Below are 25630 nucleotides of genomic sequence, written 5' to 3' on the forward strand. Positions count from 1 at the left end.
GCCCTAACCTTCAGCCAGCGAGCTCCAACGTTCCCTTCCCTGAACCTGTCTGTCTCTCACCCCCCCTTTCTCCATGCCTTGCCAGTGCTTTTGGTCGCCTGTCTGAATATCACCTCTCTACAAAGTAATTGTGAGAGGCTGACAGCACACAGTCCATTCAGCCCAGCTGGTGTGCACTAGACAACGTTTCTACTCAATACCAGCCTCACTTTACCAGCTGATCCCTTTATTCTCCTCTGCCTTGAACACATTTCCCAACCGCTCCCTACGCAAGATCCTCGCTGTTCTGGGTAAAGAGTTTCTGCAAAATTCCCTGCTGGATTTATCAATGATTTCACGTTTAAAGCCCCCAGTTCTGGCCTTACCTGTCAGGACAAGCATTTTATTTGATTTAGAGATATAGCATGGTAACACAGGCACTTCCAGCCCAACAAGCCTGCACCAACCAATTACACGCATGTGACCAATTAGCCTACTAATCGGTACATCTTTGGAGTGTGGGAGGAAACCGGAACACCAGGAGGAAATCCACGCAGTCACAGGGAGAATGCACAAACTGCCTACAGATAGCAGCAGGAATTGAACCAATTGCTGTCCCAAGCATTGACACTGCATCTGCCCTATCAAACTCAACCGCAGCCTTTTATTGACCCTGCCCCGATTGACCAGTGTTCAGAATCTCTTGGCTCCTTCATTCAGTCCCTCCAGAAGCTAAGCTCCTTTTTGCGTTTAGTTTTTCCTCTGGCTTTGTATGAGCTGGGAATGATTACAAATTTCCACAGCTGTATGTCTGTCTGTTGTGGAGACATCAAAGTACAGGATTGCAAGAGACTGCAGACGGTTGTGAACTCGTCCAGCTCCAATACAGGCGCAACCTCCGTCACCACTGAGGACATCCTCAAGAGGCAGTGCCTCAAGAAGGTTACAGTCCCTTAACACCCAGGAAATGCCCTCTTCTTGTTTCCACCATCAGGGAGGAGGTACAGGAGGCTGAAGACCCACACTCAGTGATTCAGGAACAACTTCCTCCCCCCCCACCATCAGATTACTGAATGGTCCATGAACTCATGAACACTACCTCATTAATACATCTCTTTTGTGCTATTATTTTGAAATTTATTACAATTTTATGCCTTTGCATTGCACTTCTGCCACAAAAAAACAAGTTTAATGTCATATTAAACATAATAAACCTGGTTCTGATTCTGATCGAGGGAGTTCAGGAGAATCGCATTGTCTGGGGACAGAAACAGGCTCTTCAGCCCATCGAGTATGTGCTGACCATCAACCACTCATTTACACTGATCCCATTTTATTCTCCCCATGTTCTCATCAGCGCCACACCAGAAATTTACAGCAGCCAGTTAGCTCACTGACCCGCACATCTTTGGGATGTGGGAGGAAACTGGAGCACACCGGGGAGATCCACATGCTCACGGGGAGAACGTGCAAACTCCACATAGACAGCACCCAAGGTTGGGATCAAACCCAGGTCATTGGAGACCTGAGGCAGTTGGTCTACCCACTTGCCACCCCAGACAAGCCCCAGCAGCAGGGTAGCTGTTGGGGTGGGATGGAGAGGAATTTGTTGCATCTTTCCTCTCTCTGGCCTACGGATGTCTGCAGCAAGGGCCCAGCGGGAGAGAATCAAGACATTCCTCGCCCTACATCCAAAGTGACTTAAGTTTATTACCTGTGCAGCCGTATCAGAAATGGCCTCCTTACCAAGGTACTGTACAGCTTATTGTCACCTTTTGCTTTGTCACATGATCTCAACCCCCATCTCACACACCTCCTCTGCAGATCCGACACGATGCCGCCAACTTTGATAGCTTTCACCAAAGAAGGGAAGTGGTTGTTGAGGAATTGATGAGAAATCTGAATAAACTGGAGAGGGAGGGGGGGGGGGTAGAGGGGTGTGCTGAGAAGCTGAGAGGAAGTTGGGTGGGAGGAGGCTTGTATGGAGCATAGGCACCAGCACAGACAGGTGCTGTAAGTAGAACAGTACCACACAGGAACAAGCTCTTCTGCCCACAATGCCAAATTAATATAATCCCTTCTGCCTGCACATGATCCATGTCCCTGCATATTCCTGTGTCTATCTAACAACCTCTTAAATGCCTTTATCGTATCCGCTTCTCCACCTCCCCCCGCAGCGTGTCCCAGGCACCCACAACTTTTTGTGTGGAAGCCTGCTCCACACATCTCCTTTGAACTAATCCCCTCTCACCTTAAATGCACACCCTCTGACATTAGACATTTCAATCCGGGGGAAAAATTCTGACTGTCTACACTATCTATGCTTCTGCTAATCTTATAAACCTCTATCAGATCTCCTCTCGGCCTCCGATGCTCCAGAGAAAAGAACCCAAGTTTGCCCAACCCTTCCTTATAGCAAATACTCATTAATCCTGGCAACTGTACCTCAGTACATGTGACAATAATAAAGCAATTTACTAATTTGCAAACACGAGGAAATCTGCAGATGCTGGAAATTCAAGCAACACACACACAAAATGCTGGTGGAACACAGCAGGCCAGGCAGCATCTATAGGGAGAAGCGCTGTCGACGTTTTGGGCCGAGACACTTCGATAGTTAGTCCTGACGAAGGGTCTCGGCCCGAAATGTCGACAGTGCTCCTTCCTATAGATGTTGCCCGGCCTGCTGCGTTCCACTAGCATTTTGTGTGTGTTACTAATTTGCATCCTGGTGAACCTCTTCTGCACACTCTCCAAAGCCTCAACATTCTCCTTGTAATGGGAATGACCAGAACCTTATCTGATAAAAACTGTATGTAAAAAAACAGAAAATGCTAGAAACATTCAGTAAGTCAGGCAGCATCTGTGGAGGGAGAAATAATTTACAGTTCAGGTCTTAGACATCCTCCGTGGAAAGAGAAACAGTTAACTTCTCAGGTTGAAACCCCTTCTGATGCTTGACTGCTTCCCTTTCTGCTTGATCTGGATAATTGTCCCTGTTTCTCTCTTCGCAGATGCTGCCCGACCTGTCGAGTGTTTTCGGCATTTTCTGTTTTTATTTCAGATTCCAGCACCTGCTGTTTTTTGTCTTGATTTTCACATGTCAAAAAATACTGACTTCAATATAGCTAAGATATTTCTCCAGGGTGGTTCAGAAGATTGGTTTTTTTATTTGGTGGAGACCCCAGGACAACCCAGGAAGGGTGGTAACGCCCGCTGCAAGGATAAAAGTGACACTGATTTAGCATATCAGTCTAACACTGCAGATCTAAATTTGCATTTGCTTTCCAGCTTCTCAGTTAAAGTGCTAATATAAATGGTGTTGAAATATGCACTGTGATCTCAGGCAGAGAGGCTTCAGTTCCAGTGGAGTCATTTAAAGGCACAACAAAAGCTGGACTGCCAGCTGAGGGCCTGAGGCAAAAATGGGATTACAAAAAATAAACTGTTCAAAACCAGTCCATTTGGCCCAATAACCAAATGCTAGTGTTTGATTGTTCCCTGCTGTTATCTCACTCTCTTGATATAACCTTCTAGTCTTCTCTCCTCCTACTTAAACAGAATTTCCTTAAATATATTCCGAGTACTCATCCCATCCACTCCAAATTCTCTCTGTGTAAACTTTTCTGAGCTCCCTTTTTTCTTGATTACATTCTTCTACTGATGGCTTCTGGTTTATTCTTCTGGACCATTAGTGAAATCACTTCCTCAGTTTCTACACAAACAAAACTGTTCAACTTTAAAGAGACTTCATTTGTTAAGAAAGACCTACACAGTTAGGCATTCCCCTGTTAGCATCATCCTTGAACAACTTAACTCAGCCTGCTTTTTAGTGCCTCTTTATCCCTTCACTATAGCAGAATGACACATGGCACTTTGTGTAGTCAAGCCAAGCTTTCCAAATTGTTAGCAGGCAGATCAACGACGGCACGGGGTGCAGCTGGTAGAAATTGGTCTAAAGACCAGGGTTCAAACCTAACCTCAGGTGCTGTCAGTGTAGAGTTTGCACATTCTCCCAATGGCTGTGTGGGCTTCCTCCCACATCCCAACAATGGGCGGGTCGGTGGGTTAATTGGCTGTGATCTGGCCCCTGTAGCATGTGGTCGAGGGGTAGAATCTGGGGGTAGCTGAGGGGTATGCAGGGAGAACAAAATGGGAAGGCCGGCATGGACTCGATGGGCTGAAGAACCTCATCCCACGCAGGATGACTACAACCAGCAATTATATACAGCAGGGCACCCCGAAGCAGTTCAAACTGAACCTATTAAACAACATTGGACACAGAGCCACACAAGTACGTAGATGCCTGTAACTCAGCAAAATGCGCCCCCCACCCCGCGCTCCACAAGAACATAAGAGACGCAGTTTGCCACTGAATCAGGATAGTCTGTAGGGATCTCTAAACTGGAAAGAGAGGGACACAAGAAGGTGTGAGGGAGGGTCCCCGAGTCCATGGCAGCTGAAGGGACGCCACCAATGTCAGAGCAAACACGTCAGGGAATTGGGACCGGAGATGTGCTGAGAACCTGAATGGTGGGTGTGCAGGCAATGGAGTTTATATTGATGGTGGGTGGAACACGTCTGTCAGATATCCAAGCATTCATACAGCACTCCTCTGCTTTTATCAGAGAGGAGTTTTTCTTATAACATAAGGGATTATCCAGCCCATCAAATCCATGCCAGCTCTTACAACAATCCCATCAATGCCACCCCTCCCCCTACCACCACCACCTTTATTCTCTTTCATTTATCCGGGAGGAATGTGAATGAGATTTTTGGTCAGAACCCACCTGATCTCCTTGATGGACGTTAAAGAATCCCGTGCATTATTTCAAAGAATTGCTCCCTGCCAAACCAGGCTGTATTTCTCCGTCAGTGAACAGCACTGCCTGACGGTGTGTGGGAACTTGGTGCCCACATGACAGCAATCACTACACTTCAAAGCACCATAAGATATAGGAACAGAATTAGGCCATTCCACCCATCAGGTCTGCTTCACCATTCAATCAAGGCTGATTTTTTTCTCAATCTCATTCTTCCACCTTCACCCCATAACCTTTAACCTCCTTACCAATCAATCTCTGCTTTGAATACATCCAATGACGATCTCCACATGTGTCTGTGCAAATGAATTCCAGATTCACCATTCGCTGGCTACAGAAATTCCTCATCATCTAAAGGGATGTCCTTCTATTCCGAGGCTGTGCCCTCAGATTGTAGATTCTCCTCTCCACATCCACTCTATCCAGGCCCTTCAGAATTCAGGAGGTTTCAATGAGATCCCCCCTCATCCTTCTTAACTTCAGCAAGTAAAGGCCCAGAGACATTAAACACTCCTCATATGTTCATAGTCACAATCGTTCTTGTGAAGCACCTCTGGACCAATACATTTTTCTTTAGTTGCAGCATCTACAAGTAGTTCTTGTGTGATGTACCTTGGGATATTCTGAGTTATGAAGGGCGCTATAGAAATGTAAGTCCAGATTTTCTGACCTTCCAAACTTATCGCATCAATCTAACTTCCTCACAATATGGTGACATGGCTAATAATAGCTGTTATTATTGTCAGCTGTGGCTCAGTGGGTAGACATTTGCCTCTGAGTCAGGTTTGTGGTTATAATTCAGAAATTTGAATCTAAAACCCAGGCTGACAATCTGAGAGAGCATTGCACTGCCAGAGATTTTGTCTTCTGCATGAAATGTCAAACCATGATCCTTTTTTTGCCTTCTTGGGCTGATGTAAAGGTCCCAGGACTCAGCAAGGGAGATGGCGCACTGCCTGGGCCACAATCTATCCCTCAGTCAAAAATCGTATAACACAGCAACAGGCCCTTTGGCCCATGGAGTTGTGCCAAACTAATTAAGCTAAATCTAATGACACCTAATCACTCCTGCCGACACAATGTTCATACCCCTCCATTCTCTGCACATTCACGTCTCTCTCTAAGAGCCTTTTAAACACTTCTATCGTATCTGCCTCTACCACACCCCTGACAGTGCATTCCAGACACTCTCCACTCTGTAAAAAGCTCGCCCTACATATCTCCTTTGAAAACTCCCCCCTCTGACTTTAAAACTGTCTGGTATTAGACATTTCAACATTGGCTCTTTATGTTAAAAAGTGTTTGCAGGAGGAGGAGGGGAGAGATTTAATAGGAAGCTTTTTCGGAGGAGGAAGACAGCTGTGGAGGCCAAGTCATTGGGTGCATTTAAGGCAGAAATTGACAGATTCTTGATTAGTCAGGGCGTGAAGGGATACGGGGAGAAGGCAGGAGATTGGGGCCGAGAAGGAAAACAGATCAGACATCTCTCCACATAACTTACAGCCCTCCACTCCAGGTCACATCCTGGTGAATCTCCTCCACATTCTCTCTATCACCCCCACATCCTTCCTACAGGTTGCCCACCAGATCTGTACACAACACTCTAAGTGTACACGGTATTCCAAGGAATAGGCCATTTAGATCAGAGATGAGGAGAAATGTTGTCTCTCCGAGGGTAGTGAATATTTGGAATTCTCTTACAGGGCTTGTCCGACTCAGTAATTCAAATAAGAGATCAATAGAGTTGTCTATATTTTAAAGGAATCACAGATAGTGTCAGGAAAATGGCACTGAGGTAAAAAGTCAGCCATGATCTTGATGAATAGTGGGGCAGGACTGAGGGGCTGAATGGCCTACTCCTGCTATTATTTCTTATGTCCTTATGTTAGGATAGTGCAATATCCTGGTTTCTGCAAGTGCTTCAATAATATGAACACAAGAGATTCCGCAGATGCTGGAAATCCAGAGGAACAAACACAAAATGCTGGAGGAACTCAGCAGGTCAGGCAGCCTCTATGGAGAGGAGTAAATAGTCGATGTTTCAGGCTGAGACCCTTCAGCAGTACTGAAAAGGAAGGGGGCAGAATCCAGAATAAGAAGATGGGGGGAAGGGAAGGAGTACAAGCTGGCAAGTGATAGGTGAGGCCAGGTGAGGGGGGAGGTGGGTGGGTGATGAAGTGAGAGGCTGGGAGGTGATTGGTGGAAGACGTTAAGGGCTGAAGAAGAAAGAATCTGATAGGGGAGGAGAGAAGGCACAAGAGGGGAGCGACAATGGGGAATGGAAAAAGAGAGAAGGTGGAGGGAAGAGAAATTACCAGAAGTTATAGACAAATTGATGTTTATGCCCTCAGTTTGGAGGCTACTCAGACAGAATATAAGGTGCTGGTTCTCCAGCCTCAGAGAGGCCTTACTGTGGCAGTACAGGAGGCCTTGGACTGACATGTCGGAATGGGAATGGCAGGCGGAATTAAAATAGGAAATCACACCTTTTGTGACAGACGGAGGAAAGGTGGTAGTTGTGTTGCCAAGCGTTGCAAACCTGCTCTTATTTCAGGGATCTGATGGTGCACATACATTATCACGATCAAAAGAGGCATCATCACTATTAACTTTGAAAATGAGCCAGATAGTTACCTGCTAGGCTCCAGAGTGTAGAAAAGTAAGCACAGAGGTAGTTACGATATCTCACCTCAGCATCAACAAAACTTTATATTTATCGGTGGCTAATGTAGCAACCCCTTCCAAGGTCCAGAAGAGGAACAATTATATCAAACGAACTCTGAACAGAAGAAGAGATACAAGAGCAGGTGACCAAAGGGACATAGAGAGATACAGCATGAAAACGGGTCATTTGGCCAGAGTCCACACCAACCATCAAACACCTACTTACACTAATCGTTAATGATAACTCATTGTTATCATCTCCCACCCACCTACACATTCAGGACAATTTACAGTGGTCAATTAACCCACCAAACCACATATTGTTAGGACGTGAGAGGAAACAGAAGAACTCAGGGGAAACAAAACTAGTCCTTCTGCCTACACAATGTCCATATCTTTCCAGTTCCTGCATGGTCATGTGCCTGTCTAAGGGCCTCCCAAACACCTCTATCGTATCTGCTTCCACTACCACCACCGCTGGCAGCACATTCCAGACACCCACCACTCTCCGTGTAAAAAATCCCTGCTCCACACGTCTCCTTTGAACTTATCTCTCTGTAATAGACATCTCAACCCGGCGAAAAAGAACATGCAAGCTCTACACTGTAGCACTGGAGGTCAGGAGTGAACTCAAGCTGCTTCACCCACTGATCCATCCAGAGATGTGGGTTAATTGGCTGCTGTAAATTGCCCTGAGCGTGTGAGTGAGAGGCAGAATCTGGAGAGAGTTATGGACAAAACGGGACTAGTGTCGGATTCAGAGGCTGATCGTCCCACCTGTTTCCACGCAAGTAACTCTATTCTGCACCCATGGATTTTAAAAAGCAGCAACAGAAGGAGATACAATCACACACACTCCATCTTTATCTCACAAAGAAACTTCGGACTGCACCAGTTGAGAGGGTCTGGTATGCTTGCCTTTATTCGTCGAGGAATTGAGTTTCAGTGCAGCTTTATAAAACTCTGGTTGGACCACATCTGGAGTAGTGCATTCAATTCTGGTCACCTCATTACAGGAAGGATGTGGAGGCAGAAAAGGTTCACCAGGATGCTGTCTGGATTAGAGGGCATGTTATAAGGAAACGTTAGATGAACTTGGGTTGTGTTCTCGAGCAGTGGGGATGAGGGGATTGTGAGATACAGGAGACAATGGCTACTTTTTCACAGGGTTGAAATGTCTAGTACAGGGTGTCAAGTTCAAAGGAGACGTGTGGAGCAAGTTTTTTTTGCACAGAGAGTGGTGGGTGTCTGGAATGTGCTGCCAGGGGTGGTGCTGGTGGCTGATACAATAGAGGCGTCCAAAAGGCTCTTGGATAGGCGCAGGGAATGGAATGTGTAGGCAGAAGGGATTAATATAGTTGGGTATTTGATTACCAGCTTAACTGGTTCAGCACCACATTGTGGGCCGTTCTGTTCTATATTCTACGTTCTGTCTAATTCCCACCACTGTCTGTGTGCCAGTGGAACTGATCACAGCAAGCCGCGAGGACAGAGACTTGGTGCTTTGGCTCTGTGACTGGTTTGCCTGTCTGCTTCAAGTAGAGATCGGAATCAGATTCAGGTTTAATATCTCCGGCGAATGTCGTGAAGTCTGTTAACTTTGTGGCAGCAGTACAATGAAATACTTGATAAATAAATGTCGAGAAAAAAACCTGAGTTACATTAAGTATATGCTCTGTCTATTAAATTGTTAAGTTAAAATAAGTAGTGCAAAAAAACAGAAATAAAAAAATAGTGAGGCAGTGTTCACGGGTTCAATGTCCATTTAGAGATTGGATGGCAGAGGGGAAGAAGTTGTTCCTGAATCACTGAGAGTGTGTCTTCAGGCTTCTGTACCTCCTTTCCGACTGTAACAATGAGAGGGGGGCCTGTGCTGGGTGATGGGGTCCTTAATAATGGACGACTCCTTTCTGAGGCACCGCTCTTTGAAGATGCTTTGGTTACTGCGGGAGCTGCTACCCAAGATGAGGCTGACTAATTTTACCATTCTTTGCAGCTTGCTTCGATCCTGTGCAGTAGACCGCATACCAGACGGTGCTGCAGCCAGTCAGAATGCTCTCCACGGTACTTCTGTAGAAGTTTGAGTGTTTTGGATGACAAACCAAATTTCCTCAAACTGCTAATGAAATATAGCCGGTGTCTTGCCTTCTTTATAGCTGTATCGATATGTTGGGACCAGGTTAGGTCCTCAGAGATCTTGAACACCCAGGAATGTGAAGTTACTCACTCTCCCTACTTCTGATTCCTCTGAAGTTTGATTTGTGTTCCCTCGCCTTACCCTTTCTGAAGTCTACAATCAGCTCTTTGGTGTTGCTGGCATTGAATGCAAAGTTATTGCTGCAACACCACTCAACTAGCTGGTGTATCTCGCTCTTGTACGCCCTCTCGTCACCATCTGTGATTCTGCCAACAATAGTTGCACCATCAGCAAATTTATAGATGGCATTTGAGCTATGCCTTGCCACGTAGTCACGTGTATATAGAGAGTAGAGCTGTAGGCTAAGCACACACCCCTGAGGTGCCCCAGTGTTGATCATCGATGCTTCCAATTCTACCTATTCCACCAGTTCCAGCAATTCCACTTATGGCAGCTTTTGGACTCGGTGGTAGAGTCCTTACATCAACACCTAGCTCCCCTCGTCAGCCTTCGTCAATGTTAATTACTTACAGAAAATGGGGACGTATTGTTCAGTGCTCCAATAATCTGAAGGTCCGGGAGAAAAGGAGTCAAGAGGTGTGCACAAATTTAAATCATTGCAGCTAATATCATTCTTGCTTGGGTGCACGGCCAGTAACTTGTAGCCACACAGTGAGCTGTTTCAGCTCCCCCACATTGAATAAATATTTAAACGAATGTAATCGAACTGCAAAACAAAAGTGGCTGTTAGAGCTTTTCACAGAGCACTCTACCCCGACTATTTTGCTCCCTCTTTGGCTCTAACTCTCCCTTCCCGTACATGACTGATATCTGTAACCCATTGGCGAATTGTCTGGGGCACTGGATTGGTGTCAGAAGGTTTCTGATCTATGTCCAAGCAACATCATGCAGTCTGATTTAAACAGAAAACATGCAAGACACACAAATGCAGGAGGAACTCAGCAGGCCGGGCAACATCCATGGAAAAGAGTACAGTCGACGTTTCGGGCCGAGACCCTTCTTCCGGCCTGAAATGTCGACTGTACTCTTTTCCACAGAATGCTGCCTGGCCTGCTGAGTTCCTCCAGCATTTTGTGTGTGTTGCTTGGATTTCCAGCAACTGCAGATTTTCTCTTGTTTGAGAAAGCAAGCAAGGTTAATTTTGTTGGGGTTTCTTTTTACCTTCAAGGTCTCATCACACCCTAAACAGCCTTCCTACCCAGCAAGCGAGCCAAGAGTTGCTAGGCATATTCAAATTATGGCCGAGCTGCTGCATGAGGTTATGTGGGCCCAGATGGGCACCGCGGCACCTCATCACATCACGGCTGAAGAGAAGTGGGTGCGATCTCTAGTTTCACAGTGTAATCAGCAATGTGAGCCCCTGATTGGGGAATCAGGACAATGTCATCAGCACCTCACAGGAGCAGATGAAGAACCCTTCTGAACGTGTGCAACCCAGCCAGATTTACTATAGGCCCTAAACCTTTGCATTTATGATGTGGAATCCAGAGAAAACAAGCAGCCAGTGATTCTCTGTACAGATGATTAATTTTCTATTTGCTGACAGGATGTGGATGTTGCTGACATTTATTGTCTGCAACCCTAATATCCTCAAAACTGCAGAGGCCTTTAACAGTCAGCCACATTCTTGAATCACATATAGACCAGACTGGAGAATGTAATCATCAGAATCAGGTGAGTTTTCACAATATGTCGTTATTACCGGTGACGAGATTTCTTCTGCTATTCCAAGCATATTTCATTATTGAACCCTACCCCCCCCCCACATTCCCACCTTCTCTATCACCTGCCAGCTTCTGCTCCTCCCCAACCACCCCCACCCCACCCTTTTATTCTGGCCCCTCCCTTTTTCCTCCCCAGTTCTGATGAATGGTCTCAGCCCAAAACGTTAACTATCCCTCTCTCTCCATCGAGGCGCTCTAACCCCTTGAGTTCCTCCAGCATTTTGTGTGTTTTGCTCCAGATTTCCAGCATCTCTGGTGTCTCAAAGAGATAAGGAGGAATTGTTTTGACCAGAGGATGGTGAATCTGTGGAATTCATTGCCACATGGTTATCAACTTCAAGAGGCCTCACACAGCAGTGGAAACTGAGGCAGTTTCATATTCCTCGGGTGCACAACCTCTCACAGTCCCAGAACACATTCTACACAATCAAGAAAGCTCACCAACATTACTCTTTTCTGAGGAGGCTGAAGAGAGCGGGACAACAGGTAGTCAAAACTGCCCAAAGCATCACTGGCACCAGTCCACCCGCCATCAAAGACATATATACAGAAAGTGGGCAGAAAAAGGCCACAAGATCATGAAGGATCCCACCCACCCTGCTCATCCCACTCCCATCAGGAAGGAGGCTACATATCCTCCTTTACACTTGTGTACTGGAAGTGACATTAAACAATCTTGACACGAGGAAATCTGCAGATGCTGGAAATTCAAGCAACACACACAAAATGCTGGTGGAACGCAGCAGGCCAGGCAGCATCTATAGGGAGAAGCACTGTCGACGTTTCGGGCCGAGACCCTTCATCAGGCCTAACTGAAAGGAAAGATAGTAAGAGATTTGAAAGTAGAAGGGGGAGGTAAATGCGAAATGATAAGAGAAGACCAGAGGGGGTGGGGTGAAGCTGAGAGCCAGAAAGGTGATTGGCAAAAGGGATACAGAGCTAGAGAAGGGAAAGGATCATGGGACGGGAGGCCTAGGGAGAAAGAAAGGGGGAGGGGAGCACCAGACAGGGATGGAGAACAGGCAGAGTGATGGGCAGAAAGAGAGAAAAAAAAGGGAGAGGGGGAAAAAACTAAATATATCAGGGATGGGGTAAGAAGGGGAGGAGGGGCATTAACGGAAGTTAGAGAAATCAATGTTCATGCCGTCAGCTGGTATATAAGGTATTGTTCCTCCAACCTGAGTGTGGCTTCATCTTGACAGTAGAGGAGGCCATGGATAGACATATCAGAATGGGAATGGGACGTGGAATTAAAATGTTTGGCCACTGGGAGATCCTGCTTTCTCTGGCGGACAGAGCGTAGGTGCTCAGCGAAATGGTCTCCCAGTCTCAGTAAACAACCTTGAATCTTGAATCACAGATGGCTGTGGAGACCAACCCATTGGGTATATTTTAAGCGGAAGTTGATAGATTCTTGATTAGTCAGAGTGTCAAAGGTTATGGAGAGAAACAGGAGAATGGGGTTGAGAGGCATAATAAATTAATAAATCAGCAAAGATTGAATGGTGGAGTAGACTCGATGGGCCGAATGGCCTAATTCTGCTCCTACGTCTTATGGTCTCACGCTCTCAGTTATTAAGTTTTCCTGGTAAGATTCGCACATACGACCCCTGGACTCTGGAATGGTGGAGAGACTAAGTTCCACATACCTGCCCACCTCATGTTACTGACAGTCACGCTCAGCTATTACCACAGATCTTTACTGCCTCAGCAGGGCAGGTAAAAACTCCTTTCGTGCCTTCTCCAAAGCCCAGTGCTTCATTGTTCTAACACCAGGTTTGGAGCATTGAGGGGAGTTGAACCCTGTCCCCACCTCTGGCCTCTGCCAAACCATTACCAGGCACTGTTGCAGCACTGCCAGGATTTCCTCAAGGGTCTCGGCCCAAAATGCCAACTGTTAATTCCCCTCCATAGATGCTACCTGACCTGCTGAGCTCCTCCAGCATTTTGTGTGCGTTGCCCTAGACTTCCAGCATTTGCAGAGACTCGTATGTTTACAGTTGCACTTGCAAAGCCTTGGCACACAACACAGCACAGAATGGGGGTGGGGGGAGATTCAGCTGCTTTGCGTGGAGATATGGAGGAGTTTCTTCTCTCAGAAGGAAGCCTCTGTCTGTGGAGCTCTCTCTCCCCAGAGAGTAGTGGAGGTTGAGTCACTGAAGGAAATCAAGACCAAAACAGGTACCTGATCCAGAATGAAGTGCAGGGGTCTGAAAAATAGGCAGTGAAATGGGGAGCTGAGACCAAAATCAGATTGGCCAAAGTTCTATTGGATGGCAGAGAAGATCTGGGGGGCTGAGATCTACCATTTCTTATGTTCTTCCTGGCACTGGTCTGAATCCAGCGCTTGCGACGATGTAATGAGGCACTGTACTGAAAATTTACAAGGATGTTGCCAGAACTTGAGGACCTGAGTTAGAAGGAAAGGAAGAATAGGTTAAGACTCCATTCCCTGGAGTGTAGGAGAATTAGTAAGATTTGATAGAGGTGCAAATCATAAATATGAGAAATTCTGCAGATGCTGGAAATCCAGAGCAACCCACACAAAATGCTGGAGGGACTCAGGTCAGGCAGCATTTTGGGCCGAGACCCTTCTCCAGCACTGGGAAGGAAGGAGGTAGATGCCAGAATAAAAAGGTGGGGGGAGGGGAAGGAGGATAGCTCAAAGATGATAGGTTAAGCCAAGTGAGTGGGAAAGATAAAGGGCTGAAGAGGAGGAATCTGATAGGAGAGGAGAGTGGACCATAGGAGAAAGGGAAGGAGGAACAGACCTAGGGGTAGGTGATAGGCAGTTGAGAAGAGTAAGTGGCTAGAGTGGGGAATAGTACAAGTGGGGAGGGGGAGGGAATTTTTATTAACCAGAAAGAGAAATTAATATTTATGCCATTAGGTTGGAGGCTACCCAGACAGAATATAAGGAGTTGCTCTTCCACCCTGAGGGTGCCTCATTCTGGCACAAGAAGAGGCCATGGACCGACATGTCGGAACAGGAATGGGAACTGGAATTAAAATGTTTGGCCACCGGTAAGTTCCACTTCTGGCGGATGGAGCGGATGCGCTCGACAAAGCAGTCCCACAACTTACGATGGGTCCTCATCAAAGTAGAGGAGGCCACATCGGGAGCACTGGACACAATAGACGACCCCAATAGATTGGTAGATGAAATGTTGCCTCACCTGGCAGGACTGTTTGGGGCCCTGAATGGAGGAGAGGGAGCACATAAATAGGCAGGCGTAGTACTTTGGCTACTAGCAAGAATAAGTGCCTGGAGGGAGTTTAGTGAGGAGGGATGGAAGGATAAGGGAATCACGGAGGGAGCAATCCCTGTGGAAAGTGGAGGGGGGGTAAAGATATATTTGGTGGTAGGATCCCTTTGGAGATGGTGGAAGTTGTGGAGCATGATGTGTTGGATGTGGAGGCTCATGGGGTGGTAGGTGAGGAAAAGAGGAACTCTATCACTGTTGAGGTGATGGGAAGATGAGGTGAGCATGGATGTTTGGGAAATGGAGGAGATGCGGGTGAGGCCAGTATCATTGGTGGAGGAAGAGAAGCCCTGTCCTTTGAAGAAGGACATCGCTGATGTCCTGGAAAGGAATGCCACAACCTAGGAAGAGATGCGCTGGAGATGAAGCAGCTAAAAAACGGAATAGCATTTTTACAGGAGAGATGTACAGAATTCTTAAGGGTAAACGTAAGCAGGCTCTTTCTACTGGGGTTCAGTGAGACTACAACTAGAGGTCATAGGTTAAGGGTGAAAGGTGAAATATTTATGGGAAACCTGAGGGGGAACTTCTTCACTCAGAGGGTGGTGAGGGTGTGGAACAAGCTGCCAGTGGAAGTGGTGGATGCAAGCTCTATTTCAACATTTCAGAGAAATTTGGATAAGTACATGGATGGTTCAGGTGCAGGTTTATGGGGCTAGGCAGTATAACAGCTTGGCACAGACTAAATAGGCTGAAGGGCCTATTCCTGTGCTGTAGTGTTTGATGACTCTATGACTTTAGAAAGGATTCACCAGGCTGGTTCCTGGGATGCGAGTGCTGTCCTATCAGAAGTGGCTTAAGTAATTAGATCTGCATTCTTCGGAGTTTAGAAGAATGAGGTGTGATCTTATTGAAACATATCTGATCCTAACAGGGTAGATGTGAAGATATCAGCACCAGTGGGAGAATCTCAAACAAGGGGACATAGCTACAGATCAAGGAGGCAGTCAATTAAAACTGAGATACATAAAAACATCCCACAGAAGGTGGTGAATCTCTGAATTCTCTGTCCAAGTGGGATGTGGAGGCCAGATCACCCGGGGTATTTAAAATTGAGGGAGGTACACTTCTGGAAGATTGTGGAATTGAGGGCTCTGGGGAACTGGCACAGAGAGGACATGAGGCCTGGGGGCAGATCAGCCTTGATCACATTGAGAGGTGGGGGAGGCTTGAGGGACCGAGTGGTCTCCTCCTGCTCCTATTTTCTTACCTCCTTCAGCTCTCAATCCTCCTGACTGTATTCCCAACAACTGGGGCTCATCCTTTCATCCCCCTCCTGGGTAGCTACTAATGGCATAAACTGGGAGCAAACACTCGATCTCCCTTCTCCTGCCGTTTCTAGGTGACACTCAGAAACACTCTGGCCATTTGTCTTTGCCTCTCAGTGGAGAATGGTGAACAAGCGGGGCAAAAATAATCAGATTGCTCATTCACAAATCGGTGAGGTTTGTGTGAGGCCACAGTTATTAACGTGTAATTTGGTCATGAAAGACAAAATCACTATTTTGTTAACCAGATCACACATCAGGTTGCCTGCACCCAGCAGCCTCCCCTCACCAGCAAGGAGGTCAAAGGCTTGTCCCTGCAGCTCAGCACAGCACGGAGTTCAACAACCTCTATCTTTTGGACTGGATGGTTCTTATCGTGTTTACTCTGCCAGGAAAATTTCTAGAATGTAAATCAGAGACAAACAGCTTCTTTTTTTAACAGGCGTCCCTTTCATTGTGTCACAAAGACCACGTGGAATTTATTTGGGTCTCTGCGATCATTAATGGGATCCGGGTGTAGAGTAGGTAAAAGATCAGATGTGATGGCACCTAAGAGAGCAGCCTGCTTCTGCTCTTGTCTTCTGCCCCTCAATCCTGCCCCACTACTCAATACAGAACTGAGATGGATGAAAGAAAGATGGAGGGCTATGCGGGAGGGAAGGGTTAGATTGATCTTGCGGGAGGTTAAAAGGTCGGCACATTGTGGGCCAAAGGGCCTGTACTGTTCTATGTTCTTTGTTCTATGTATGTTCTAGAACAATACAACACAGGAAAAGGCCCACCATATCTGTGTTGACCATGATGCCAATTCAAACCTATCCCCATTTACCTGCACACAGTCCATATCCCTCCAGTCCCGCCTGTTCATGTGTCTGTTTAAATGACTCTTTAATGTTGCTACTGTACTTGCTTCCACCTCCTTCCCCGGTAGTACATTCCAGGCACTTACCACTCTCTTTGTAAAAGATTCCTATAAACCTTCTCCTCTCACCTTGATCTTGATGTGAATGTTTTGAGTTTGTGTCAAGAAAGGCTAAACAGGGTGGCTCTGCATTATTTAGAGATTAGAAGAATGAATGATCGTACTGAGACCTGTCAGATCCTGAGAGGGCTTGACAAGCAGACGTTGAGATGTTTCCACTCGCGGCTGAGTCTTGAACGACGGGACATAGAGGATTCAGGTTTGGTCACTTAATTATGAGGTGTGTAGGAACATCACGGGGTGGGGCAAATCTCTGGAATTCTCTGCCCTGTCATGTTATAGGGAGGTTATGATCATTGGGGGGTTTTGAAAGGAGCAGTTCAAGTTTATTATCATCCTCCAGGCTATAAGTGCCATGAAGATTTGCTTTTTGCAGCATTAACACAGCATATTACAGACATGGCAAACATATACTGTAAATTAACATAAACTTAAATTAGCATTAAATCAAAGGTAAAAGATGAAATCATGGAACTAAAAACAGGGGTAGGCCAGTCATGATCACATTGAATGCCAGGAAAGGCTTGAGGGGCAGAGTGGCCTTCTCCTGCTCCTATTTACTTATGTTCTTGACAGGGAGTCAAGAACTCTAGGCCTGTAATAGGAATTCGGAAGAATGAGGGGTGACCTAAATGAGTCCTATTGGATGTTGAAAGGCCTTGATAGAGTGGACATGGAGAGAATGTTTCCTATGGAGGAAGAGTCTAAGACCAGAGGACACAGCCTCAGAATAGAGGGGCGTCCTTTTAGAATGGAGATGAAGATGATTTTTTTATAGCCAGAGAGTAGTGAATCTGTGGAATTTGTTGCCACAGGCAGCTATGGAGGCCAAATCTTTATGTATATTTAAGGCAGAGGTTGATAGATTCTTGATTAGTCAGGGCATGAAGGGATACAGGGAGAAGGCAGGAGATTGGGGCTGAAGTGGATCAGTCATGATGAAATGGCAGAGCAGACTTGATGGGCCAAATGGCCTAATTCTGCTCCTATATCTTACGGTCTTACGGGAATCTCACTCTATACCCAGTATTTGGACACGTGCCTTTACTTTGCTCTACTGTGGATGAAGGTGGGATAATGGCTCCTGGTTCTGCTTCAGAATTACCTCACACTGTTCGAAGAGAGGGCAACAAACAGAAGCTCTGCAAGATAGAACAGCTCACTTGATTGGTACTCATAATCTCAATACATCTTGCAATAAAGGACAATATGCCTTTTATATTCCCAGTAGTGTTCATGCGTTACACATTTTGTAGTCCTAATCCATTTAAGTAAAAAATTTGCTTTTTTTCATTCTTCTTTCCAAAGTGGATAATCTTACATTTCCTCCCTTTGAACATAAAACAAAGGGCATGGAAAAATATGGCACAACGACAGGCCCTTCAGCCCATAGAATCTGTGCTGACTATGATGCTGATTTTAATTAATCTCATCTGCCTGCACGTGATCCACGTCCCTCCATTCCCTGCCTGTTCATGTGTCCATCTGAATGCTTCATTATCAGCTTCCACCACCTACCCTGGAAGTGCATTCCAGGCACCCATCAGCCTCTGTGTGAAAGGACTTTTCTCAGTCATAAGGACGAAAGAAAAATGGAGGGTTATGTGGGAGGGAAGGGTTAGGTTGATCTTGGAGTAGGTTGAAGGGTTGGCACAACATTGTGGGCCGAAGGGCCTGTACTGTGCTGTACTGTTCTATGTGACAGTAAAGATGCTACAGCTGCTCAGTAGATAACAGGCTCGCCCTGCAGTCTGAAGTTTATGAGTTCAAGCCCCATAACAGACACATTGGCATATAATCCAGTCTGCACTAACCGTTGGAAGAAAAAGATAGGGAGTGTTCAGCCTGATATGTGTGTGGGAGCTTACAGTGTGCTAAAACACTGGAGCCATATTCACTGTGTTACCAAAATACTGTAATGCTTTTTTTTTAAAAAAAGTATTTCATCAGATATAATGTGCCCTGGGATCTGACCAACAAACAAACTGCTGGAAGAGCTCAGCAGGTCAGGCACTATCATGGAGGGAAATGGACAGTCAATGTTTCAGGTCGAGGCCTTCATCTGGACAGTCCTGGCCCAAAACATTGACTGTCCATTTCCCCTCACTGATGCTGCATGACCCACTAAGCTTCTCTAGCAGTTTGAGTATTGCCCCAGATCCCAGCACCTGCAGTCTCTTGTGCCTCCATGCTCTGGGATCTATTGTACTACAGCAAGATAGACAACAGGACAGAAGAGTTTTAGATGAGCTCGATTTGACAGATGATTATTTTTATGCTAAGTTAGCCAGAAGGAATGGGGGGGGATCAAGTCCATTTTGGGCACCAGCGTGAGGTGTCTGCTTGGGAAACGTAACATGTCTCACCTGTATCGGTGGAAACCAGAGAGAGGCAGAGTCACGTTGCCGTCATTTGTTACTGCATGCACAGCATTGTTGCTCCAGGCGAATCTCACTCCATTCGCCAGTTTACAAAGCGAATTTGACGTGTTCCCCGAAAACCCTCACCATTTTTTTTGGCAGATGCACCACAGAAAGCATCCTTTCCGTGGCTTGGTATGGCAACTGCTCCGCCCCAGACCGTGAGAAGCTGGAGAGAGCTATGAACACTGCCAAGTCTATCACGCAAGCCAGCCTTCCCTCCAATGCCTCAGTCTACACTCCTCACTGCCTTGGGAGAGCAGACAACATAATCAAGGATCCCTCCAACCCCCAGACATTTTCTCTTCCCTCCCCTCCCATTGGGAAGATACAAACACTTGAGAACACGCCCCACCAGGCTCGAGGACAGCTTCTATCAGGATGAACTCTTGATATTCCAATCTACCTCATTCTGGCCCTTACATTTTATTTGTCTGCCTGCACTGCATTGTAACAATGTATTCTGTTGTTATTTTCCCTTTGTACTCTTGTGATGTATGGAATGATCTGTCTGGATGGCAAGCAAAACAAAGCTTTTCACTGTATCTTGGTACATGTGACAAGGATAAACCAAGTCCAATACAGTGCACCTTCACTCCGTCCACCACAACAAGCAGGATTTCCTAAACACAGGAAAATCTGCAGGTTCTGGAAATCCAAGTAACACACACAAAGTGCTGGAGGAACTCGGCAGGCCAGGCAGCGTCTATGGGAAAATGAACAGTCGACGTTTTGGGCCCAGACCCTTCGGCAGGACTGGAGAAAAAAAGACGAGGGATAGATTTAAAAGGTGTGGGGGAGGGGAGAGAGAAACACGAGGTGATAGGTGAAACCGGGAGGGGGAGGGATGAAGTAAAGAGCTAGGAAGTTGATTGGTGAATGAGATATAGGTCTGGAGAAGGGGGAGTCCGATTGGAGAAAACAGAAGCCCACGGAAGAAAGAAAAAGGGGATTTCCTGATGGCCACTCATTCTAATTCTACTTCCCATTGATACATGGCCTCCTCTACTGCCCCAATGAGGCCACTCTCAAGTTGGAGAAGGAACACTTCATATTCCATTTGGGTAGCCTCTAACCTGATGGCATGAACATCAATTTTTTCCAGCTTCCAGCAATTTCTCCCTCCTCCTCCTCCTCTCTTTTTCTAATCCCCATTCTGACTTCCCTCTTACCCCTTCTCGTCTCCTCACCTGCCTATCACCTCCCTCTGGTGCCCCTCCTCCTTCCCTTTCTCCCATGGTCCACTCTCCTCTCCTATCAGATTCCTTCTTCTTCAGTGCCTTATCTCCTCCACCTATCACCTCCCAGATTCTCCCCTTCCCCAACCACCCACCCACCTTCCCCCTCACCTGGTCTCATCTATCACCTGCCAGCTTGTACCCACTTCCCTCGCCCCCCCCCCACCTTCTTATTCTGGCTTCTTCCCCCTTCCTCTCCAGTCCTGATGAAGGGTCACAGTTTGAAATATCGACTGTTTATTCCCCTCCACAGTTGATGCCTGAGTTGAGCCCCTCCAGCATCTTGAGCGCGTTGCTCCAATGCAACGCGAATGGTGCAGAACAGCAAGAACAAGGCACTGAACAACATCACAGTGGGCAGCCCCACAGAGAGGGACTGCATGTTGAGTCCTGGCAAGTCCTCTCATCATTACCTTATGCCCCCTCGAGGTGGGCTGGATTCCCAGCCTGATGCCTGAAGATACTCCCCCTCTCAGGGACACTGCCTGAGACAAGGCATTCACAGCACTTGCCTGAAAAAGTACATCTCCGATACAAAACAGGCGAACTGCAGCCTTGGCTTTGAACAAACCAACAGATTGGATTCCTGGGACTACATTCATTACACAAGCAACCTTAATTTCACAACATGACATAGAAATTACCCACTCATCGCCTTAATTAATAATCAATATTTTTTTATCGCAAATCAGAATTGTGCATTGGGGGAGGGGTTTACTTTATCACAGACTCATGCCTGAGTCACATAACCTTTAAACTGCACAGGACAGAAAGCTAAATCAGGGAGTTGTGAGAAAGGCATGCTGGAGAAATAAGGTAATTTGAAAGTGAGTTTTATTCAGCATAAGGAGCTGAGTGTTTCGAATCTGTTGCTCAATATGGCACCTGACAGAACTCTGTGTAATCCTTGCAGGGTCACTGAAGTAAATGATGACAGCTTTTGTGTGCTCCGACGGTGGTTTAAGCCACTTTAATCACAGGAAGTGCAGGAGGAACTCAGCAAGTCTGAAATGTCGATTGTTTATTCCCTTCTGTAGATGCTGCCTGAATTATTGAGCTCCTCCAGCACTCTGTGTGTGTGTGTTGCTCAAGATTTCCAGCATCTGCAGAAAGTTTCATTAACTCTTAAAGCCCTGAGCATTCTTTGTTAACTCTTTACCTGCCCACCTTCCTACTGCATCCCTCCACCCTGGAGCACTCCACAGCCTGGGAAATCGAAGTACCATTTAAAAGTTGTCCATCATCTTTGATCTAGTTTATTAAAGATCTTTTACTTTTCAAAAAGTTTCAAGAGTTCTGGAAAAGTTTAGAGTGGGTGGGCAAAAGGGCTGGAAGAAACTAAATGGGCCAAATGGTTTTCCAGCGACAGTCAATGACCAACCAAAATCTGGGAATTCCAGGTGATTCCCACCTCTTCCTCCCACCTCCCCACAATACTTGGCTGAAGGGCTCCCAGCACAGTTACAGCCGCAATGACTGGTTCTGTGTCCGGTGACCAAGAAACAAACAGCCCCAGCTTCCATGGCCAGCATCCACGGAACCATCCGCTCCAGTGGGAGGCCATTCAACCCTCAGTATCCATACTAGCTGTTTGAAAGACTGCTCCGAGCAGAGCACAGCTCTCCACCTTCTCTGCTGCTGCTCCATCCCTCACAGCCCTGTAAGTCGTTTCATAAGCAAGCTATCTACTTCCCAAACTGCGTGCAAGCTGCAGAAAAATGACCAAGCAGGGAGGGAAAAAGAAGGGTGATTTGTTTCACACTGGCAGTTAAACAAATTAAAGGATTTTATTTGGTCAATTGACTCCAAAACCAGTGTTTACAGCTGCCCATGCTTTTAAGAGATTGCTCTCAAATCCTAATAGCTTTTTGAAATACATCAAAGTGACCTCGTCAACATCCCGGCCGACAGTGGCAGCATGCTGTCAGAGGGGTATTTTTTTCAAAAAGTTGCCTGTCAGACAGTGACCAAAAAATTGACAAAACAGGTGTGAGCTATGTCTTCTATTGAAAACCCGAGGGATGGTAATTGTTCCAGACAATTCCACACACACACACTCACACCAACACACACACATGCACTTACATAGACACACACACACACACAGATAATGTAGATATTCACGTTCATGGACACACACACAAACAGACAGATATTCATGTGGACACGGACACACACACACACTCACACAGAGTCAGAAAAGTGTGCATGGCGAGCAAGTTTTAAGTCACTAACCTCGTACTCTGTAACAACATCCACACTTTGCCAAGACCTTACGGAACAAATGTTGGCACGCGCAGCCTGACCGCTGGTGCCCACTCTTCATGCTGCCTGGTTGGCACTCATGCCAGCCTGCCGTGGCGACTGAGGTACCTTGGCCATGTACGCGGAGAGCCAGCAGTCGGGGTGGGCAGTTGCTCTGTGTGCACAGATATACATGCGAGGAACCTGCTCACTCCAGAACAGGCACAGCACATGAAGTAACGGTTTGCTTCTCTTGGAAGCGGGTGGAGACTGCCTTCACTCGCGTGCTCTCTCTCTCTCTCTCTCTCTCTCTCTCTCTCTCTCTCTCTCTCTCAATCTGTGACTCTTCCAGCAATCAAGGACCACCCCCTCTGCTGCTCTCTGCAGCACTGACTGCAGATTCTGAGGCCTTGCGAAGGGTTGAGAGCACACAAGCTTTCTGTATAGCTGGGTAAAAGTCCAGAGTAATCGTCAACCATTCCAGCAGCCTGAGCTGACAGTTGTCTCCAAGAAACCTCTGCATCCTGACTGACTGAGGCAAAATTCCAAGCTGCTTGCTTTAGTGTCTGCCTGTGAGCTCGATGAAAAGCAGGATCTGAGTGAAACAGTCTCACTACCTTGTGTGCTTTCCAAAACTGGGGCTGATAGCCCGCTCTCTACGTCCTGCATGGCCTGTAACCCAGTCTACTGCCAACACCAGTACGCTCAGTTCAAATGCCAGTCTTAAAGGCATGATACTCTTTCCAAGATGTTGAAGTAAGGTCACAGAGAACCATTTTGACAGGAATGACAGTTTCACAGGCAGGTCATGGAAATGTAGAGCAAAGATTTACATGTATTGGTCAGGCACAGCAAGAGTACATGGTACCAGTCTCTGTAAGACTGACTGGACACCAGACTCTGTGTCAGTAAAGCAGCCAGTATAATCAAAGACCTCACCCACCCCAGACATTCTCTCTTTTCCCCTCGCCCGTCAGGCAGAAGATACAAAAACTTGTAAGCACATACCACCGACCCTAAGGACAGCTTCTATCTTTCTGTTATAAGACTACTGAATGGTCCCCTAGTAAGCTCAACTGGTAACATCTGTCTCTCTCACCACTCAGTCTAAATCCTGCATCTTCCCACCTTACAGCCCAGTGGGAGCACATTTGCCACACACACCATGCCAGCTTTTCGACAGGAATTGTTGATGATTATTGAATACAGTCATATGCCACAATATCAGTGTGTTCTGGAGCTCTGCAGGGGAAATTTAACGGGTTGTCAGAGGAGTGACTGTTAGTGGATATTTCTGAGGTAATGAGATCACTAGGTGGCAATAGACAGGGAGACTACCAAAGCAAGATTGCAACTCCCCCTTTTCTTTTAGACCCCCACCTTAACCCCATCACTGCTGAGGTCTGATTGACTCAGGCCCCAGCGTATTTGGGAAAATATGCAACAGCTTTCCACGAGGGCGGCACAATGGTGTAGCGGTTGGAGCCGTTGGCTTACGGCTCTGGAGACGCGGGTTCGGTCCAACGTCTGGTGCCTGCCAGGTGTGGAGTTTGCATGCTCTCCCTGTGACTGTGTGGGTTTCTAGGTCGGTAGGTAGGAGGGGCTGCTGTAAATTGACTCCTGGTGTGTGGGTAAGCGGTAGAATCTGGGGTGAGTTGATGGGAACTTGGGAGGAATAAAATGGGATTAGTGTAAATTAATCATTGATGTCTGGCACAGATAGGATGGGCAGAAGGGCCTGTTACTGTGCTGTATTTCGCTATGACCCTATAAAGTGTCCAAAGCATCAGTTATGCTCTCTGGAACTTGTAAAGATTTTGGACACCTCCACCAAATTTCCCCTTAGTCTTTGTTGGTGGGAGTTTGACGCCAACTCCCTAGCCACTTCCAGGCACTCTTTGGGCTGTAATGTCTTGACTAAAACAAAAGCAGACTTCCTTGGTTGCCCTGCTGTTCTAAGCCCTCTTCATCAGCTTGCCCTATCAAAGTGCTCAGCTGGCAAGCAAAATAAAATACACTGGAAACCCAAGACCAACATTTATCGACAGCCAATATTTTCAACCTGTGAACTAACTCGCTTTGACAACCTCCTCCTGTTTTCAAGAGCAGTGCCTTTTGCCTGGAGAACAGCGAAGTGCTTTGTGTAATCTTCAGCATGTTGATGGTGCACCTGAGTGCTGATACAATGCCTGTGTGGACTGGGCGATGAACTGGGGTTGAGCCACACCTGGGCTCTGGACCAGGACAGAGGGTGAATCAGCCAAGTTTCCTGGTCCTGTTTCTGTTCAGTGACCGTTGCAATCAAGTGTTAGCCCACAAACGCTTCCAGCAAGACATTTCACTCTCTCCCATTGTGGAGGAGCCCATCTCCCCTACTGATATGATGAATATACAGATAGATATTGGCATCAGTGAGTGAAGACAGGAGGAGGAGGAGGCTGTGGGTGGGAGGGAGAAGGAGGATGGATTGAGAACATTAGCTTCCTCTCTCATTTTAAATAAGACTTTGCCACTTTAAGTGAATATCTTTTCATGAACTGTGTTATAATTCTTACAATATTTACCAAATAACATCCAACTTCTGTATAAACTCCATCAGTATTCACATTCGAACACAGAACAGTACCCTTCATCAGGAACAGGCCCTTCAGCCCACCATGCCTGTGCTGGACGTGATGGCAAATTAAACCAACCCTGTTTGCCCGCACTGGAGACAATAAGAAATAAGAGCAGAACCAGGCCATTCGCTCCATCAGGCCAACTCTGCCATTTGATCACAACTGATTTATTTTCCCTCTCAACCCTGCCTTCTTCCTGTAACCTTTGACACCTTTACTAATCAAGAGCCTTTCAAACATTGCTGTAAA

General features: G+C 46.6%; 1 protein-coding gene across 2 annotated transcripts in view; it reads right to left on the bottom strand.

The window, feature by feature from the left end:
• The window catches only part of LOC140741216 (rho guanine nucleotide exchange factor 25-like), a 469368-nt gene that overhangs the window by 130830 nt on the left and 312908 nt on the right, over positions 1 to 25630 (bottom strand). Inside the window, exon 1 of one of the 2 annotated variants that reach the window (XM_073071160.1) lies at positions 22755 to 23206. The exons of the other annotated variant lie outside the window; for it this stretch is intronic. Within the exon in view, the coding sequence (XP_072927261.1) occupies positions 22755 to 22845 (91 nt within the window). The 5' untranslated portion in view covers positions 22846 to 23206. Of the gene's footprint in view, positions 1 to 22754; positions 23207 to 25630 lie in introns of those variants that run through there. 2 annotated transcript variants of the gene reach the window in all.

The sequence above is a fragment of the Hemitrygon akajei genome, chromosome 18, assembly GCF_048418815.1.
Source record: "Hemitrygon akajei chromosome 18, sHemAka1.3, whole genome shotgun sequence".
In the NCBI taxonomy this organism is placed as follows: domain Eukaryota; kingdom Metazoa; phylum Chordata; class Chondrichthyes; order Myliobatiformes; family Dasyatidae; genus Hemitrygon; species Hemitrygon akajei.